Source organism: Triturus cristatus, chromosome 5_1 (genome assembly GCF_964204655.1).
Source record: "Triturus cristatus chromosome 5_1, aTriCri1.1, whole genome shotgun sequence".
NCBI lineage: Eukaryota > Metazoa > Chordata > Amphibia > Caudata > Salamandridae > Triturus > Triturus cristatus.
This window is the reverse complement of record NC_140587.1, coordinates 528,108,294-528,128,499: the sequence shown is the minus strand read 5'-3', so window position 1 is coordinate 528,128,499 and position 20,206 is coordinate 528,108,294. Positions and strand designations below refer to the sequence as shown.

Genomic DNA, 20,206 nt, shown 5'->3' with positions numbered 1-20,206 from the left:
GTTGCATCATTTCTCTTGGAGAACAGTGCACGAGATCTGAATATTCTTAATGTCCCTGTAACAGTTTGATGGGAGGGATCTAGTAGTCACATCAATAATATCTATCTTTAAGTCAGAGGAATCTGCTGTTCACCACCAAGAAATAGCCATTATTTTCTTGACTTACCCGGAGTGTGTCTTGGAGATATTTACCAAGTGCTGTAGTGTGTGTAATGGGGAGGTTTCCGTTTAATTTCACGGTGGAAGTTAGAATAATCAGTTAATCAATTTCTTCAAATTACGGAGAGTCAAGGGGATTCTGACAGTGAATTATTGGAAGACCTCCTTTCTCCAGTGATCTGTTTGGTAAGACGAGCACTAAGCTGATTCTGAGTTTGCCTATTTTGGTGTTAAAGGTATAGTTGTGATAAGGATATCAAGGTTCCCCATGAAAATTGCTGTTTCCATTTTGTCTTGCTATAACAACTGGCACTACCTTTGTGAAGTTGCTGTGAGTTAGTTTTATGTGCATTTATGTTTTTTATTGCTTCAATTTGACTGACTCCTAATATTTGTCTCTACATTATAGTAGGCTTTATTTATTCCAGCAGTATGCTTTGTGATATCATGAAGGATTTATTTTTAAGTGTCTTTAAAGTTGGTGACTTTGGACCATGTTAAGATCGTGCATATGCAAGCGGCAATCCTCGCTTCCTTTATTTGATAAGTGAACTTGGAATGTGGCACTAGGGAAACCGTAATACACATGGTAGTCTCTGTTAGTAGGAATGGACATTTCCAGTAGGTACCCAGGAAACGTCAGTGAATGGCTTTAAAAGTCAAAAATACGTTGAATATAATAGGTAGTTGGTCTTTGGTGAGTTCATTCATGAGCATGTGTGAACTAGTTCCATGATTGTCATAGTGCTGAAAGGAGAAAAACATAGTTTGAGAAGGATTGAGATGTTAAACACAGTTCAAACTTATATTTGGGAATCTCAAGGCACCTGGACGAGAAGGAGCCACTGACGCAAACTGTAAACCAAGTTCAAGAAGCAATCTGAAATTTGAAAAACTGCAGCAAGCATAAAGTGTGGGAGTATTAGATGATCATCAAGGACTTGTTTATTTCTTTATATTGATGAGGATTGCACAAATGATCTATAAAGGAAGGGATCTTGGTCATGCAAAATTGCCAGTGTTCAGTGATCTCATTAATGAGTCTGGAAACTGAATCAAGAAATGACACTGACAGAGACATCCGGGTACAAGTGTGTAACTGGCATGCTAGTGCTTTGGTGAGGGATAGTAGAAGGCAAACTGAAACACTATGGAAAGTGAACTTGGAAGGAATGCCCACGTTTGTGTATTAATTGAGCCTCTCTGTATTGTGTTAGAATTCTATGTTTTCTCTCACTTTAATCTATCCCATCCTTTTGAGATAGGAGAAATACAATTAATAATCCCTTCTTTCTCTCTTGGTTAGATTTCCAAGCTTGAAAAGGTAACACTGGAACTCAGGAAGGAGCTGAACCAACTGCAGTTTCTATATGATGGAGTAATTGAGAGCAATGGCCGATTAGAAGGGAAATTTGAAAGTCATCTGATAACTGCGAAGAATGAAGAAGATGTACTCTCAAATGAGGTAGGTATTTGTTGTCTTCATAATTTTGACCAGCCAGGGTGTATTATTCAAATAAAGGTTCCTTTTTTTTTTTGTTTTCAAAAACCTTTATTGACAAATGGTAAACAGACAGGTCAGAGCGCCATAAAGTCACGTAGCCATGCGTTAACCCCCCTGATCAGCAGGGGGGGGGTGTGCAGTTGTCGCTTACACGGCCATTTAGCCGACATCCCGGAGGACCGGCGGCATTTCAGGAGAAGCTACACACGTGGTAATCCCGTCCCCTTTACTACTGACAACAGTGGCTGCACCAGCCCCCAGACCACGCTACAGTCTAACCGGTATGTAAGGCAATCCTACCAGTTTCCGCCTTCCCCTGCTATCCTGGACCAGTCCCTGAGTTTCCTTAAACCGTATCCCAACGCCCCCCCACCCATCCCACCCACCCCACCCACCACACGCACGTCGTCTCCTCCCTCTCACATCTACGTACAGCCTTATCCGCAGTCCTTGCATCTAGCAGTGTGCAGCTGTTACGTCCCTCCGCACTCAGATCGCTGACGACCCTGCAGCACTCTTCCGTCTTCCGCACGACCCCTCTTAGAGCATGCCAAACTCCTCCGGATGATGCCCCGCTACCCCCTCAACCCAAATAAAGGTTCCTTATTTTAATATATCAATTAATTCTATAGCTTTGTTGCTAGCTGCTGCAAACGCCATTTACTATTTCAATAGCAATTGTCTGCGGATTGGAGAAAGAATGCTTACTTATGTGCTATGACCTTGCAGCTCTGCTATAAAGAAGACATAATCCACAAACTAAAGATGCAGCAAATTGGCCAGGAGGAGAAACTGAGTGAATCGGAAGAGAAGGTAAAGCCTAAAAAGCTAATTATGGGGCTTTTTTGTCTTTAAAATACACATGCCTCTTGATAATGCTTGAAATGCATGAAATTAATAATGATTTAAATAGACAATGGCTATAGTTCTGCTGATTCAATTTATAATCAAACCCACACATTTAACATTTTGTTTTGATGTTTCATTTTTGCTGCATCGTGTGTCAGAACAGGTTTTCTCAGTGCATCTTGCTGTCAATTCTTTTTTTTTTTTTACATTAGCGCAGGCATTCTTAAATTGGAGCTGGTTTTGGAATATTGAATTCATCATAAAAAGGCATGTTCGCTAAAAGCATGTTTTGTAAGGAATCTGGGATTATCGTGATGCAAGGCTATCTTCTCTCAGTGGCAGTGGATCTTCATTTTTTGTGCATTTATTAAAAGATGTTTCCAGAGAAGCCTCTACCCTGGAGGTTATTAAAAGCACGGGGGCCCAAAGCGAGTGTATCCTCAATACCATCCCAAACTACCTGCAAGTGCCCCCCCACTACTGGTATTATTGGTATTGTAAATCAGACCCTTAAATGTTGAGGTGTACCTCCTAAGATGTGTTGTTGGACGGTCTGCTGTTTAATATGTGAAGCATAACTGTTGAGTTCTCTGACATGCTGAGTGAAACGTGCTTCCGCCCACAGCCACCGTCTGGGTTGATTCCCTGGTGCTAATCTGTGGCTCCACCACATCATCTCCATGAACAGCCACATCGCTAACATTCTATGTTCATCGCAGTGGTGACGCGCACCTGAGGGCAATGGTATTTTAATAGTTTCTGGTGAGCTGAACGCCTATGTTGTGGGCCAGGTTGCCATAAAAAAAGCACAAAACATTAGTTGTTTATGTAATAATATATTTTGAAGGGCTAAAATTAGGTATAAAAATATGCCACCTGCCTCTAGTATCTACATTCTCATCTGCTTCGTTTTGCTGGTATTTCAAAAGAGTTGCTGTTTGATCATTTTATTTAGTTATTTATTTACATATTTATTGTTTTTGCTTCCCCATATTTCCTTTTTATTAGCTTTCTTTGGTATCTCTCTCCATTAAAATGCAGTGGCTTAAAATATTTTTTAGTGGAAGTAAAATGCAATGATAGCAGACTATTATAATATATTAAACTTGGGTGTGTACATTTCATTTACCCTAACATGATACATACATTCATAGTTAATTTTATGCATTCTTTAATAACTGGAATTAGTCAAAAAGAGCATTTAAGTTATGCACCAGATTACTTTTCTACAAAGGATCACAGAAAAAATAGCCAAAGTCACGATAAATTTATAGTCCCATTCACAAGCTGGTGCTAAAAGCCGATACCACCAGTTTACCTGCGATAACAGCCACAAAAAACATCGCCACGGATGACCCAGGCAACAATCGCTAATGAGCCGCAGAGTAGGCATTCCCGCTGGTGTATGGAGTGTAGTGGACGCAACCATGTCACCCCAGCCAGTAGGGAAGATCGCAGAAATGTAGCTTGTTACGTCCTCCCCTGTAAGCGTGAGCAGAGTGGGCTGGTCCGGCGAACGCCAGGCCAGCGTAGGGGAGTGAATAAAAAGCACGTCGCTCTGGGCATGGTATTCTTCCAGAATGTGAAAACAAAGAGGTATGCAGTTCCTAAAGTTAGCGCAAGGTGTATTAGAATCACTACAAGATTCTAGGGTGACACTGTGAAAATGATGAAATGGGCAGGAGTAAAGGTTACTCCTTCTGGTAAAGAACACCCTCACACACCCAACAAGCGGGTGTCTTGCTTCATCACCGGGTCTTTGCTCCTTATCGGGCCGGCGGTGCAATACCCGATCAGGCACCCAATGGGGCCTTCCTATCGGAGATCTTTATTTCCAACGCCGATGAGTGAGGTGTGTGGGGGGAGTTAATTATAATAGTTGGTGTAGGTGCATGTGAGGTGAACGGTGAGTGTACTAAAACAGGGATAGGTGATCCACTTCAAACAATTTTAATAAAGCATGGTCACCATCCTGATTAAAATCAAAATAATCCGCACATCTCTCACCTTTAGGTGTGTGAGTAAACGTGCTAAAAGGATCAACGGGTCAACATGTTTCTTGCCTTGTATTATATTAAATGGCAATTCTTCAGGACCAATGGAAAAAGATACGGCTACCTGCACCTTTTTAGTTGTGACCACAACCTCTAAGAGGTATCAATGGTGGACACACGTACAGCACCCTAAAAATGTGTGGTACCGTGAGTAAAGAAAAACACAACCCTCATAGGCTGTGATGAATACGAGCCCAGGGTGGGAGAGCACTAAATTTTAGTGTCGGTTCCGTATTGGAGGGAACTACCGTGTACCTAGAACCTCACCAGCCACTGCAGTCAGGCCGACTTTGTGAGCGAAGTTGCCTGCAATCCTGTGCGCCTGCTGTACCCCGGGCCGCTGGTTCCCGAACTCGTCCTGCCTGCTGCACACCCAGGCCTCACTGCTCACCTGCTGACACCGGTGTGTGCCAAAGAGGGCCCACCACATGCCCATGCAACCTCCAAGCCCGAGGCCCACGACCTTGGCAGCCTGCTCAGACCATCACCGCCTCCTCGAGCAAGGCCTGCAGTCATCCTTTCTCATTGACGTACTCTACCGGCATACACAGCGGACAAGTAGGTCACAATTACCTCCGTAACGAGGATCCTTTTTTCCTCCGGACTGAAACGCATCTTCCTCTTACACCTCTCCTTGCGTGCAATGATATGAACTCTGCCATAAATAAATCAAGACTCAGTTCCAAATGTGTGACCTACTTCACTGCAGTGTAGGCCGAAGGCAGTAGTCCGCGAGGGCCCACGGACACTTGTGGTTGGAATGCCATACACAGACTTGGTGGCCCCACATCGAAGGGAGTATAGTGACATAAAATCAGCCATGAATATGTACTCTGCCATAGTGCAATCAAGACTCAGTTCCAAATGTGTGATGCAGTGTAGGCCAGAGGCAGCGGTCAGAAGGGGCCCACAAGCATGTGTCGTTGGCTTCAGGCCTACACTGCGGTCGAGTAGGTCACACTTTGAGAACTCAGTCTTGATTCATTTATGGCAGATTTGATATCATTGTACAGGCCTCATTGCAGACTGCATCCCCTTTCAGCTCCGGTGCCACTAAGTCTGTTCCCCGACATCCATGAACACTTTCTGGTTGAACTTTGGTGGCGACTGAGTCTATGGACTGGGGGTTGTCGTCCTCATCATGTTGGTGATACTTACTTGGTGGCAAAAACGAGGCTGTAGCATTCCACTCCTTCATTTGCCACTTCCAGACGGCTTCTGCCCTCTGTATCAATCCCTGGAGTACACCTTCCACTGTCCCACGCAACCCACTGTCACATTCACCTTGGACATGGATGAGGACCCGCTCAGCTCTCGTGGCCCCATCTCACTGCACCGCAGTGCATCCAGGGCCACTAACTCTGTGCAGCTCAAGTCAGGGACCCTGTCTGCTGAGATATTGTATGGCCTCCGAGACGATGGCCTTAGGTCATCAACACCATGTGTATGTGGCCCTGCGGTGTCCGCTGACTCCGCCCTCAACTGTGGTCCACCAGGGCTCACACATCAAATCGGGTGCTGACCGGCCCGGATGTCACATCACCGCAGGAGGCACATGCCACCACCGCCAGGACCAGCTCCAAATGCCAAAAGCCAGAGCCGAAAGTGTCTTACTGCCAGACTATCAGAGTTGCTCACACCTGTCGTGGATGCCATCATCTACCTGATACCCTGCTCAGCACTACAGGTGCCACTGGCTCAGTGCACCACAGCTCATGGACACTTCTGTTTGCTCATTGGGTGACCTCTGTATTTGCTCCGGATACCACCATCATGCTCCGCAGTTGTCTCTGTAATGCTGGTGTTTTCTGTTTCCGTTTTAATAGTGTTCACTGTTGTAGTTATTGCCAGCATCAACCACTCCTTGCGGGCTGGCTTACACTCACCCCACACACATCCAGCACAGGCGTCACTGTACATGTGACCCTGCCAATAAAGGGTCTGAGCGCACGTACCCGTAGCCAGTCCCACAAACTATCTACGTGTGTCCGTGTGGTCATAATGTATGCATGGGGGCCCCGGGCCCTACGACATTACATTGTGCTGTGTACAGCGGACGCAACCATGTCCCAGCTGGCAGCAGGTAAGACGTTGGACATGTAGCTTTGTCGTCACCCACTCAATACATAAGAGGAGTGGCCTGGGCCGTCTTATGGATGTCCGGCATGGGTGTGTGAATGATAATTCCGGAGCTTTGGGCGTGGTTCATTACTGGACATGTGCAAATGCATGCATCTCTGTTGCAGTGTGGGTCTCCTTTGTGGGGTGTAGGTGGTCCCTGATGGGACTTAGACACACATGTATGTGGTCTAGTTCGACTTCCATGAGCTCTGACCCCAACACCACCTGTTCGGCCACCTCCTTTTGGCATTCTGACACCTGGCATTGGAATGCGATGGGTGCCTCGATGGAGTATTGGGAGCCGGCCGTGGTGGCGGGTGCTTCCGGCTGTGTGGTCTGTGTAGGGGCTGGGGTCTCCTCTGTGTAGGTTGACTGCCCTTCTCCTGGGGGTGGGTTGCCAAAGATGTCCATGGGCTGTTGTAGGGTGTCGGTGTCAGAGGTGTGGTGGTCCTCTCCGGCATCACTGATGAGTTTTCTGGTCTGCTCTGCTGGAGGTGTTGTTTGTCTCTCTGCAATGTGAAGGGGAGATGCATGTTGACATTGTGTTGACATGTATGTTGGCGCATTATTCTTGTTTACATGCAGACTGTATGACAATGTACGTTGTGACTGTTTGGGAGGTGCTGAAATTTGATGCGAAACAGTGGACATTTGGACTACATGACGAATGTGAGCTTGTACACGTACATTTCATTCTCACAGTTTCCTGCTATGTTAGATGTGATTGGCCTTCTTCTGCACATGAGCAGAGCCAGTTGTTAATGTTAATGTTACTGGGTATTTATAGAGCACGCGGCTACTCCCAGGAGTGTCCCGGCGCTAAAAGAAAAAAGACCAGTGACAAAACACAACTGTAAAGCCCCAAGGCCGCTGATCAATTATACAAACAGCCAAGTTTTGAGCTTGCGGCGGAAACTAAAAAGATCCCCCTCCTGACGCAAATCAAGAGGTAAGCAATTCCAGTGCCAGGAGGAGTTGTGTCCTCTGTTCTGCAGAGTCGGTGTTGCACTTTGTACCACATTGTCCTGGGATGTGCTGTGATTGCTATGTGTGTTTGCTGCAGTGTGCCACGGGGATCAGGGACATGATCCTGGGTCATTGTGGTGTGCAGTGTGCTACACATCATTGTGCATGGGTGCCATTATGCCAATCTCCCCCCGTCCCCCCAGTCCCTGGTCGTTGCTCACCCTGTTGATGTTGTCAGGTCCTATCGTGCTATGTCCGTACTCCTGAGTCCTTGCACCATCTCCACACTGATGGCTGTGGCCTCCATTTCCTCCCGCTCCTCCTGTGGCGCAGGACTCCCACCTCCTGTAGCCATTGCTGCCTTCCTGTTGGCAGTGGGTTTGTGCTTGGTTTGGCTTTCCACATCATGCCAGCACCTCTTGGCCTACTCCATTGACCTCCTCGACACTCTGACTGCATTCACGTTTGTCAAATTGGTGTTCAGTTGATGGTAGTGTTCTGTCACCTCCATGACGCTGATCTGGTGTTTTCGGCAGACTGCACCCCGTCTTCCTCTTCTCCTTGCCCTACCCCGACCCCGGGGTTCCTTGATGGTCATCTGTGGGGCTTGTGGGCTTCGTGTTGGCCTCTGCCCTCGGTCCGGGTGCATCCAGTTTATTTTGTTTTTGGTGTGTTTTTCTTGTTCTGCTTTCATTGTGCATTTTCCCGCATGATGCGTGGGATTTGCTGGCCTGTCGCTGTTTATCGTGATTTTGGTATCGCGCTTGGCCTCATGGCAACTTTTTTTGTGTTTCGTATTTTTGCGGCGTTGCGTTGGTTTTAAATGCGGTCATTTGATGCGTTGTCATGGAAATATCGCATGGTGCCGCAGGCTTGAGAATACCACGTTACCACTGTGTTTTTTCCCGCAATAGACTGTGATGTGAAGACTTGCGTTAAGCTACTTTTGTGGTAGTTATCACACGTTCTTGAGAATATCCCCATAAATGTTATTTCATTTATCTTATGCTGTACTATTGGTTTGCATCTGACAGTACACTATTGACGATATTTGCTGTCTACGCATAAACATTAAATATTGCATTTTCTTTAATTTTTAAATACTAAAAAAGATTTTGGTTTGATAAAAAATGCATGCATGGTTATAAGTTTTATACAGCTTTATCAATGGGTAGCATGTTTAAAAAATCAAAGGGAAGGCTTCTTAATAAAGCAAACAACCCATATCAATAAAAAGCAGTCTCAGGCCCCATCCTTTCCTCCATGTGTTTATGTGACCTATGAGGTAATTACCTTAACATTTAAAATTGAATGAAAATGCTCATTTTAAAACCATTCAAATTATTTGGAAACACAAGACGTGGAAAGATAAATAATGTTTTGGGTTCCCAATGAAGCAGCAGAGTTGAACAGCCTTTTGATTTCGATATTCAGCCTCCTGGCACATTAAACTCAAAGAATCAATAACTTTCCCACAACTTGACTGGTGTTCCAGAAATCCTGTGATTCTCAAAGGCAGCTTAGGAGCCAATGAAAACACAGAGGGGCAATGGTACAAGAACTGCCGCTAACTAACGCTAATGCTAGTTTTTGTAACACGGCCTATCACCGAAAACTATCGCCCTGGTAGAGATGTATTTACAAAACGTCGCTGCATGGAGATAGTTTCAGGTAGCTGCAGTGAAAACTGCTGGTAACACTAGTGTGAAGGTGCTACAAATTCTGATTTTAGTGGGCAAAAACTGACGAAAGGCCCATTAGCGGCAAAAAAACACACGTTAGTCAGCCCAACGTGACTTTATAGCCTATAAGTCCAGCACCAATGAAAAATAGGAAGTAAACCCAATGGAATGCAGAATGGAGCAGCCAGGGCTAAGTGAAGCACAGATCAACACCCCTCCAAGCCCCCCAACAACCAGGATGACCAGCCAGAGTCCCATTGGAAGAGGAAATGCAGGGCTACATCTATGAAAAGAGGCGCATCGCTGTGCCAAACCATCAATCCATCACTTTTCATTGTGCACTCCTTGCAACACCATGGGATCAAAAACCTTGAAAGCATGTACAGTCCCTGGGGCCCGGAGACCTCGCTGGGCCTACGTCTGGGACCCAGAGTGGGATGCGGAGGTGCTGTGGAGTTGCTGGGCCATCGCGGTAGACATTCAGGCACGGCAATTGCCCTTATACACAAAAGGACCTACCCCGTACACCAATCTTTATTTTCAGCACAGGGACACACTCAACACTTTCTACTCAACGTGCTGGCTAATGCACAACTTTTTGCTTTTTAGCCGTCTTTGCGGTGCTGATACCCAGTCGTTACGGAGTTCTAGTGTCTCTGGCTATATAAATACCTGAAAACTAGGTGTGTTTGGCAAAGTGTTTCCCCTAGAGGACTGTGGTTACCCCACCACTGTGTGTGAGAAGAACAGAGGAAGAAAAAGCAACCTCACATTCACCAGAACCATCCAATATGGTATCTGTTCCAATGCCTCAAAAGAAAGAGGTGCAAAAAAGTGAGGGGGACGGCAGTACCTCACAGACGAACCCCCACGAGGTATATGCAGACAGGTACTCGCCCGCTACCTCACCTTCTCATCATCGGCAACTGCCGTCCGAAATGAAAATAAAGAGTGAACCAAAGGTCTAGTGTCTGTTCTAATACCTAATGTGAAGTGGAACTAATAATCTAAGCTGTGTCTATGTTCCAAAGAAAAAAAGGAGAAAGAAGTGGGTGTCGACCCTAAGACAAGGGAGAATGAGTCTGATCAGGACCCAAAATACTCCCAATTAAAACCGGGCAATACCACACTGGCTAAATGAGACTTTTATTCAGTGCTGTGTGGCTGTCCACTAAAACCAACATGTTTCGTTGCCTATATGGATTGGCGGCAACTTCTTCAGGGCTAGGGTCGACTAGCCTCTCTGCTTTGCTTGTTCTGACCAGTGTGGTATCTGTCAGGACCTACGGGAAACAACTCTCCAAGAAGGCCAACTGGTTCACTCCCGCCCTCCACTAATGCAGAAGCACCTGCAGATGTCCCGAAAAGTGATGGAGCCACAACATCAATCAACTCCGCAACACAGTCACCCTTGCACCATGGCACAAGGGGGCCTGCATTGGTGCATGGCAGCCATTGTGCGCCAGTGTTGGGGAAAAAGACTGGGGGACTTATTCATGAGTCTCTTCAGACAGTTTCAACGCCCTAGTGCATCATTTCCTTGACGTACTTGCAGCATGATTCTTGCACCATGTTGCGCCGTATTTGCAAAGTGACACATCTATATGCGTGACCTTGTGAAGCCCTGTGCCACATTATACCTGCATCAGATATGATGTATGCAGGGTGGGCATTCTCACGCAACAAAGCCTCATAGGAGTGGCACTGTGAAATCCATCAGGTTTCACTGCAACAATTGTAGGATGCCACTGCATCAGTACCTCACACCTGTCTCATGGCAGGCGTAAGGTTGACGCAGTGCCACAGGGATAGCCTGGCCCCATGTATTGCTGAAGTTGTGTCATGCTTGTGACACAACTGCAGCAATGCGTGACTTTAGCGCTGACAAATACTTCAGGATTCCAGACGCATCTGTCATTGATTGCGACATGGAGCGCTATACAGTGAATACAGCGCATCCATGGTGTCACAAGAAGGGCGTGGTGAAAAGTGTTGCAACGCTGTTTTGTTGCAGCGATGCAATACTTTTCATGAATGAGGCCCAGGAATGCGCCCTATCTTATTGATGGTGCGCATTCCTGCTCAGTAATTTTGTCGCAGGGCAGCGCAGCAATATTCCTTGCAGCGCTGTCCAGTACCAAAACCTTCTGAAACGAGGCCCCAAATGTTTGCACCATTTTTAAGACCAGCCATTTTCTGGTCTTAAAAAACGGCCTCTAACTGCAGTTGGAGGCAGTTTTTTTGGTTTTGCACCATACAAGGAATTCCTTGTAAATATCGTGAAGTGGGGTTAGCCGCAGATTTTGCAACCTCGCATCTCATTTTCGTTAACTCCCGGTAACAGAAGTGGCGATCTTAAAAAATTACGTTTTCGCCAGAAAACTGCTGCTAACTGAGGTTAGTGGCAACTTGTAAATAAGGCGTTAAAAAAAGCCGCCATAACATCAAAAAGTGATGCTACGGTGGCGTTAACTCCTTGTACATATGCCCCAGTATGTTGTAGTATAATACTGTCTACTTAGCAGTTAGAATTGTTTAGAGCGTACTATTCTGATCTCCTGGCATGAAGTAGCACATTAGTCTCATTCATTGATTGACCAACAATAAGGGTAGCTATTAGGTTTCCGAGAGAAATAAAGCACACATTCTAGTTTAATTTGTACTTTCTCATGTACAAAAGGTTACTGATGTCCATCAATTAAATACTACAGCTTGAACACAGATATGTCTTTGTGTACTTTAACATTCTCCCCTCCTTTGACTGTGTGATCCTCTGTTGCTTGATATCTTCATAATTGTGGTACTGCAAGACTACAATGTAATATTCTAAGCGTCAGGTATTCGTTGACCCTTTTCCAGATTCAGCATCACAAAAAGTTGATCGAGCTGCTTCACCAGAAGAACCTGGATGCTGTGGATCTCATCAAAGAGAAGGAAGAGTTGATTTATGCACTACAACACCAAGTGAAAGATGGCCACCTTGCAAGGAAAGAAGCTATTTTTCAGGTAATAAAATATGGTATCTGCCTAATTTGAGCAGCTGCTACACCATTACTTTTGTTAACAACCCCCTTTCAATTTATGAATTAATAGTACCTTGTTTGGCTGGCATTTTAAGTAGTTTGACTCTCTGTATTCACAAGAAAGATGAGTGGGATCAGGGATGGCTTGCTCTCATAACAGGGAAAAAACAGCAAAACTGTGTTGCTTTCATCTGAAAATGGGATTCTGTAATACTTGTTTTTAAACACACCGCCTGACACATTTTCCTTATACCGTATAGCATTGCAGAAAATGATGGCTGTTCAGGGGTGCTGGTGCTGACTTTTTCTCTGCTGATACCTGCTCCACACACATGATCATGAAATGTTCTATATCATGTGGACTTGGGCTTTCTGTCCTATATATCCCAGACCTATGAAATGGTCACAAAATAGGTATTAGAATATTACAAAAAATAAAACAAAATGTTTCTTCCCCAACTGCCTTTTTTGATTTTCCCTGATAAACTTGAGGGTGAAAATAGGAGGCACCCACTGAATAGCACAATGCAACCATAAACCATCTTTACTTATGCCTACTCAGAGGAAATCAATGATGGATAGGTTAAAGGCTCCATCCAAAGTACCAGCTAATGGCCCATTACACCCTTTATCTAGCTCAAATTTTAAGGTCAAATAAATATCACAGAGGAGAATCACAGTTCTAAAAGATGCTCACGTCAGTATGTCAGTATTCTATACCAAGCCTGAGAGCTACTCCATCTGAGGACCCACTGACTGATATAACCCAATGCTACTGCACTGGACAAATCACTCAAACCCCTAAATCCAAACTTCCTCCATAACACCCTGCTCGCTTATCACAGTAAACAACACTTCTGCTCCTTAAAAGGCTTCCCTGTTCACCTTCTGAGGCAAAGCCATATCGCACTACCAACCACAAGCAATCCCAAAAAAAGTCAACAATCTTTTTAATTAAAACCTCACCAGCATAATAACCTACATTGATGTACAAGCCAAAAAAAAAACATCTCCATCAAACTAAAGCCCTCTGCACTTTGGTAGATCAAAGAACTCACTGATTACACTGAGCCTATCCACTTCAGGTTCGGGCCCTGTTGAGGCTTTAGCCCCATCTTTCATCCTGTCTGTAGACTGGGGATTCTTGTGGTGTAGCTTCTAGATCAGACCCAGTGCTCCTTCACCTCTTACGCGCAGTAATTTATTAGGGCTAAGTAGCCAGTATAGTCTCTCCCGCATTCCTTTACTGATAACATAGAGCCAAGTTGGGTTTCCTGTTGACAGGTGGATTCACAAGGTTAATATTGGCACTGTCATGCCGTCCATGGTTGCAGGGATGCTGCGGGTGCCACAGGGTAGATGTTAATCCCGGCTTCAGTTGACGCCGATGATGAAGCATGACTCTATTTAGGGTCCGATTCCGATCTTGCTGGGAGAAGGCTCCGTCCGTTTCGGATCCGGAGGGCTTTCCAACCGACTCATGCTCCGGGGCTCCGAGCGCCTGAGTATGATGTGAACAAGCGCTAATGGACACAGGTCGTTCGGAGCCCCATTGAAGTCAATGGGAGCCTATTGTACGATGCATACATAGGCTCCCATTGATGAAAAAGGTATGTTGTGCACAAAGGCGGCCCCTGTAGTGGGGATGCCTCTGTGACACCCGCACCATACATGCATGCAAGGGTCCCCCCGTGATCGATTTGTAAGGATACGGGTAAAGGAGGGTCCGGTGTGGACCCCCTGAAGTCCGCTTCCCGGAGTATTTACATGGCAGATGCTCCAACTCGATCCATCTCTCCGAATCGTGCATCGTCGTGCTCGGTCGTAAATCACCTCCATTGCATGGCACGGTTTGCTTAAGGACGAGATGTACGGAGCGGTTTGGACCCGGAAATGATTCGGTCAGCAAGTTCGCGTTTCTCGCATCGTACTTATTCGCTCGTACAGCTGTATGAGTCAGATGGAAAACACACGTACGGCTCATACTTTTTCTGTTCGGATCATGTTCAGAGCCATTCTGAGCAAGACCAGAATTGGCCCCTAAGTGTGTGAGGCATCCTCTTTCATTAAGGATGGCCTCCCCATTTTAAATTGTCCCACACTGCATACAGTAGGAGTTGATTGATTCTGACTAGGGTCTTTTTTACCTCCTCTGTTCCCACTGGCACCCTACCTTTTTGTGATTTGCGAGTTTTATTTTGGAGGAAGGTATGGGTGTCCCCTTTCTTTTCTCCTCCTTTCTCTCTTTTTGGTAATGACCCTTCCTTTCAAGCAAACAGCAGTCCTGGCTGTGCAGTGGACCTCTGGGCACTCTCTGGGGATACTTGGAACTGGAATCACAAGCTTGTCAGCAGCTACCACTTTTATACAAACTTGGCCAACAGAGCATGTGGATTCTCTGTCTGTCTTTAAGAACCAGTTTGGTTCTGTCCCTTTTCTTGTGTCTTCTGAAGCTGTCTTCCATCCTCACCCTTTATCTTGAGTGATGCGCTTCGCAGCAGGGTCAAATTCAGGCTGAAGCAACCATAAACAGAGGTACAAATAGTTGTGAGCAGTCTGCACCTGACTATCAACAGCCACACTTAATAGGAGTCAAGGAGAGAGATAAAGGGCTCCTTCCCATCTAAAGGACCCTTCATACCCTAACAACACAAACTGCATTCTCACCCCTCACCTCTGCCATACACCAAAGATCAGTCTCAGGAAGACTGATTTGCTGTCTTCTATAAGAAAGGACCTAATCAAATTTGCAAGGGGAAGCCTCTTTTCCCACTGCAGTGCCTGGTTTCCTGCCCTCCAGTCTAAGGAATGTCAGCAATATTCTTCCACTGTCTGGGAAGCCAAATTCACTGCCTTCTTGTGCACTTGAACAGGCCAGGGGCTTCCACAATGGAAGCCACCAGCCTGTGTAACTCTGGTTCACTCAGGAACTCATTCTTCATACTCATACTTCACTAGCACACATGCATACATTCAGACTCATGGGTTCTAGTTCCTAGGATTCTGGGATCATCTCCAGCAGTTGCACTTTATTTGAATGAGCCAGTAGGCTCCCATTTAAAATGTCACAGGTAAAAAGGACTTTTTGTCCCATACTCACTACAAAACAAAATATGCTTCAACCCCGGTGCTACATGTTGGAACCCTAGGACAGGCCCATGATCAGTTAAGGGAAGTCCTAGGCCTAAATGCACAAACTACATTACCAAGAGGCTGGTGCCAGATTTTGAAAACAAGGATACTAGACTCTCACAGATGGGCACACAGGGCAAGGCTCATGACTGTACACCATGCAGGGGACATTTCCATCTCAACGTTGCCAGTTTTTAGCCCTGAGCTGGCTCCACCTATGGCAGTAGAACCCTCATCTGGAGGGTATTAGCACTAACTATTATGGATGTCACCTTTAAATAAGGTGGACCTTTTTGCAACTAGTGTGTGGCAGCTGTGCATCTGTGACATTGGTGGATAAGAATTCACCAATATTAACTTTAAAACAATACTCTTGACCATGGCAGAAAAGGGGACAATAACAACCAACAGACCCAGAGGTTTCCCAAGGCCTCCAATGTAAATATAAGAGCAAAGGTGGGGATTCATTCAATTAGATAGCAGAATCTCTTTGTCAGTGGTTCACTTTACTTCCATTGTGTTGGATTGGGAAAATGACACTTGCTGCATTGCCACTTGAAGAATCAGAATTGTTGTGTGGTAGTTGTGGGCACCATCGACTCAGAATTGGTGGTAGTCCTCTATTTTCTTCTCCCAGGGCTCAGAGAGTCCCCACGATTTCATCTTCAGCCTACTATGAATGTGTATCAGCCTGGGACAGTAGCGGTCCATGGAGGGAGTTCCGTGGGGTGGTGAGGTCGGGCAGGGGAGGGGCAGGGTGGGGAAATGTAAACACCGGAATATGGATGAACGCGCGCAAAGGAATTCGTTTTATTTATTTAAAAGTGTACTTACCTCCATTCATCCATATTCCGGTGTTTACATTTCCCCACCCTGCCCCTCCCCCGCCCCGCCTGGGGGAATCTACCAATAATTGGGCACCATAGGACTACATTTCCTGTGTTGTGCAAGCACTCTAGGATTCAGTCTGGAAGTGGGGTTCTTGTGAATGTCATGAAATTTAATTCTATGGTTTAACAATATGCCCTGTCCTAGGGAATGCTTTTGCTCCCCCCCACACATTATTGTATATGAAAGCGCCATACAAGGCGGAATCTGGGGAATGCAATATCTGACGTCATCAGCAGAGGATTGCGGTCGCGTGAGTTATAGTTGCCTGCACTAACTATAACGGGGGAATTTCATTGTTTTTTTACGAGGGAAATGCCCAGCTAACTATAACATGTGTGAAACCTATGGTTTTTTAAGTGAATATATATATATATATATATATATATATATATATATATATATATATATATATATATATATATATATATATAAATATTCAATAATATCAAGGTGCCGATTCCGATCCTATAAAACCCGGGTACAAATGGTCGTACGGAGCGTTTTCTCCCTACGACTAGTACCTGGGAATTCCACCGTACAAACCAGCAAGTACGATTCGTACAGAAATACCATTTCCGTACGAATCGTAAAAAACACAGTGCGGCTAAAAAATACATACAATTTGATCCTGGACAGCGTGTACGCGACGTCCGCATGGAGTCAGGCAGCATTTTATGGACCAGCAAGTACGATTTGTACCCACAGCACTCCGCACGGCTATATTTTTACGGGAGCCAAAAAGTGCCGGAAAAGCTAAGTACGCCGCGATGCACGAGGAAAAGGGGGCCCGGAATGCACTGTACCCCCAGCCCCGTATGTGCACACCGTACCCCCAGCCCCCTGTATGTACGCTCCATACCCCCAGCCCCCGTATGTACGCACTGTACCCCCAGCCCCCCGTATGTATGCACCGTACCCCCAGCCCCCCGTATGCACGCACCGTACCCCCAGCCCCAGTATGTACGCACCATACCCCCAGCCCCCCGTCTGTACGCACCGTACCCCAGCCCCCATATGTACGCACCATACCCCCAGCCCCCATATGTACGCACCGTACCCCCAGCCCCCGTATGTACGCACCGTACCCCCAGCCCCCCGTATGTACGCACCGTACCCCCAGCCCCCCGTATGTACGCACCGTACCCCCAGCCCCCCGTATCTACGCACCGTACCCCCAGCCCCCCGTATGTACGCACTGTACCCCCAGCCCCCGTATGTATGCACCGTACCCCCAGCCCCCCGAATGTACGCACCGTACCCCCAGCCCCCCATATGTACGAACCGTACCCCCAGCCCCCATACGTACGCACCGTACCCCCAGCGCATACCCCTAGCCCCGTATGTACGCACCGTACCCCCAGCCCCCCGTATGTACGCACCGTACCCCCAGCCCCCCGTATGTACGCACCGTACCCCCAGCGCTACACGCTCGGACTTCAGTTTTACGACTCATACGTAAAACTGTCCGGGGACGTGTCGTAGACTTTTCCCGAGGTCATTCGTATGTATTTTGCACGTACGAATCGTACTTCGCCGTTTGTACGGGACTTGTACGATTCGTACGTAATAAAATACGGATACCAGTCGGTCGGTACATTTTTTTAACGGATCGGAATCGGCACCTAAATGTTTGATTTTGTTTTTTATTTTCTATTTTTTTAATAGTTTAATTTCTATATTTTACGATATTCCTTTTGATGTTCCAATGTATTTGAATGTTATATTAACTATTATATCTTTTTAAATATTTTATATTTTTAATATGTTAGTTTAAAATTATTTTTACGAACTTACTTTTTATGTGTATTTATTTTGTTATATTAGTTTTTTTTAAATTTGTATAGAGAATAGCTAGTCTAACCCCCTCCACAGTCCAATACTTTACCTTCTGTTGCTTAGGTTAGAGTGAGAATAGTTCATTTTATTACTCTAAATTTAATACTTTTTGAAAAATGTTATCTTTAAGTTAGAATGTCATTTTTAGATTATTATTTTTTTTATTGGAGTTTAAATGCTCAATAATTATTTGACATTTTTATGCCTAGTATCTTTTCGGTGGTAGAATCGTAAATATTTTTCATTACTTTAAACTTGTATCTACTTTTAGAAATATTTGGACCATTTTTTTTTTCTATATCTATTTGAACTTTTACCTTTCTTAAAAAAAAAAGAATTTTAGTCATGTATGTTTTAACTATAGTAATCAGGCAGTTTCTTGACATCCCCTGGGATGTGTGAGGGCAACAACAGAAAATCTGTGTCTCTCCCCTCCTCTATCACAAAGTCCCTGACCTAGTACCCTTCTTCCCCCTTCTCCATTCCTCTTTCCTCTTACTTTGTAGTGTGGGTTGACTCTCTGGAACACTCACTCTGGAACATTGCCCCCCCTTTGATTACTTCACTAACCTTGCAGAGCACGGGCACTGGACCAGTAACAAGCTCTTGGTCCCATCCTCTCTTATTTGCCTTGGTATTTAGCACGGCGGATCAGCCGAGGGACCCCATCTCTATTCTTTTACCCCCTCTTTCCTGCCTGAGACATGACCACTTCCACCATGGGGGACAATCTAGGCCTGAGCTTTGGCGAAGACATTGTGGCAGAAATTCTGAGAACTCCGTCACTACTGGACAGTGATGGTAACACAGCCACAACTAGCGTTCAGGGTGACTGGAACTCGCTAGCTTCCCTCAAGAAGCTGCAAGTTAAAATCGCCCTCCATGGCTCGGTAATGACAGAATACCTCAGAGCCAACGCAGCACCTAGTGGTTTCCTGGTCCGGACTGCACCCAGGATCTTCCTGGAGGACCTCATCTTCAGGCGGGAGTGGATTCATATAGCATGGAAATGCACCCGCAATTGGATTATCCTGATAATCAGCACTGCTAAACGACTCTCTGAAGCACTAATAATAAAAATCAATATAGCAGAGAATGACCTCAAAAACGGCATTAGTATCTCAGCATACAAAACCCGTCTGGCAGAGATCATCATAGAAATAGCGGACCACCGTGACTATCTTCTTAACCAAAAAATTACAAAACTGCAGAAAGACCTCAAAAGATTCGATAGGGGGAAAATCTACCCATAGTCTAGATGAATTTATGCCTCTTCCTATTAGTGAGACTTATAAGTTATTGAGGTCCACTAAATCTGGCTCTCCTTATGATCCATGTCCAGTAGCAGCCTTAAAACTAGCCCCAGAACCAATTACCATTGCATTGACCACGATCATAAATGCCATGTTTAAGCAAGGATATTTCCTGATAGCCTGGAAGTCCGCATCAATCCTGCCGCTACTTAAGAAACCTAACCTAAACCCGAAGGATCCTACTAATTTTCGACCCATTTCACGTATCCCTCTGCCAGCTAAATTAGCTGAGAAAAGTATGAATACACAACTCACCGCATACTTACTGGAAGCTCAAGTATTGGATCGGACTCAATATGGGTTTAGAGCAGGCCATAGTACCGAGTCCGCGCTGCTAAAATCTACAGAGGAAATCGGAATTGCTTTAGATCAGGGAGGTAAGGCCGCAATGATCATGCTTGATCTGTCGGCGGCCTTCGATACGGTCCATCACGATTTTTTGATGGACCGGTTGTGGGAATGTGGAGTACAAGGAAAAGCATGGGGACTCTTGAAGTCCTTCCTTTCAGACAGAAAACAGACAGTGTCTCTCGGCACTTTCTGTTCTAAACCGCTTTCACTGCCATGCGGGGTTCCTCAAGGTTTCTCGCTTAGTCCAACACTGTTTAACGTTTATGTGTCCTCTCTTGCCCCTTTAATCAGGTCATTTGGATTCGATCTTACATCTTATGCAGAT

General features: G+C 45.5%; 1 protein-coding gene across 4 annotated transcripts in view; it reads left to right on the top strand.

Moving 5' to 3' along the window:
• Positions 1–20,206, top strand: part of LOC146831152 (uncharacterized) — a 1,851,363-nt gene that overhangs the window by 466,654 nt on the left and 1,364,503 nt on the right. For all 4 annotated transcript variants that reach the window (XM_085605390.1, XM_085605389.1, XM_085605391.1 and 1 more), the window contains 3 exons: positions 1,466–1,624; positions 2,393–2,476; positions 12,195–12,341. In XM_085605390.1, the coding sequence (XP_085461516.1) occupies positions 1,466–1,624; positions 2,393–2,476; positions 12,195–12,341 (390 nt within the window). The remainder of the gene's footprint in view (positions 1–1,465; positions 1,625–2,392; positions 2,477–12,194; positions 12,342–20,206) is intronic.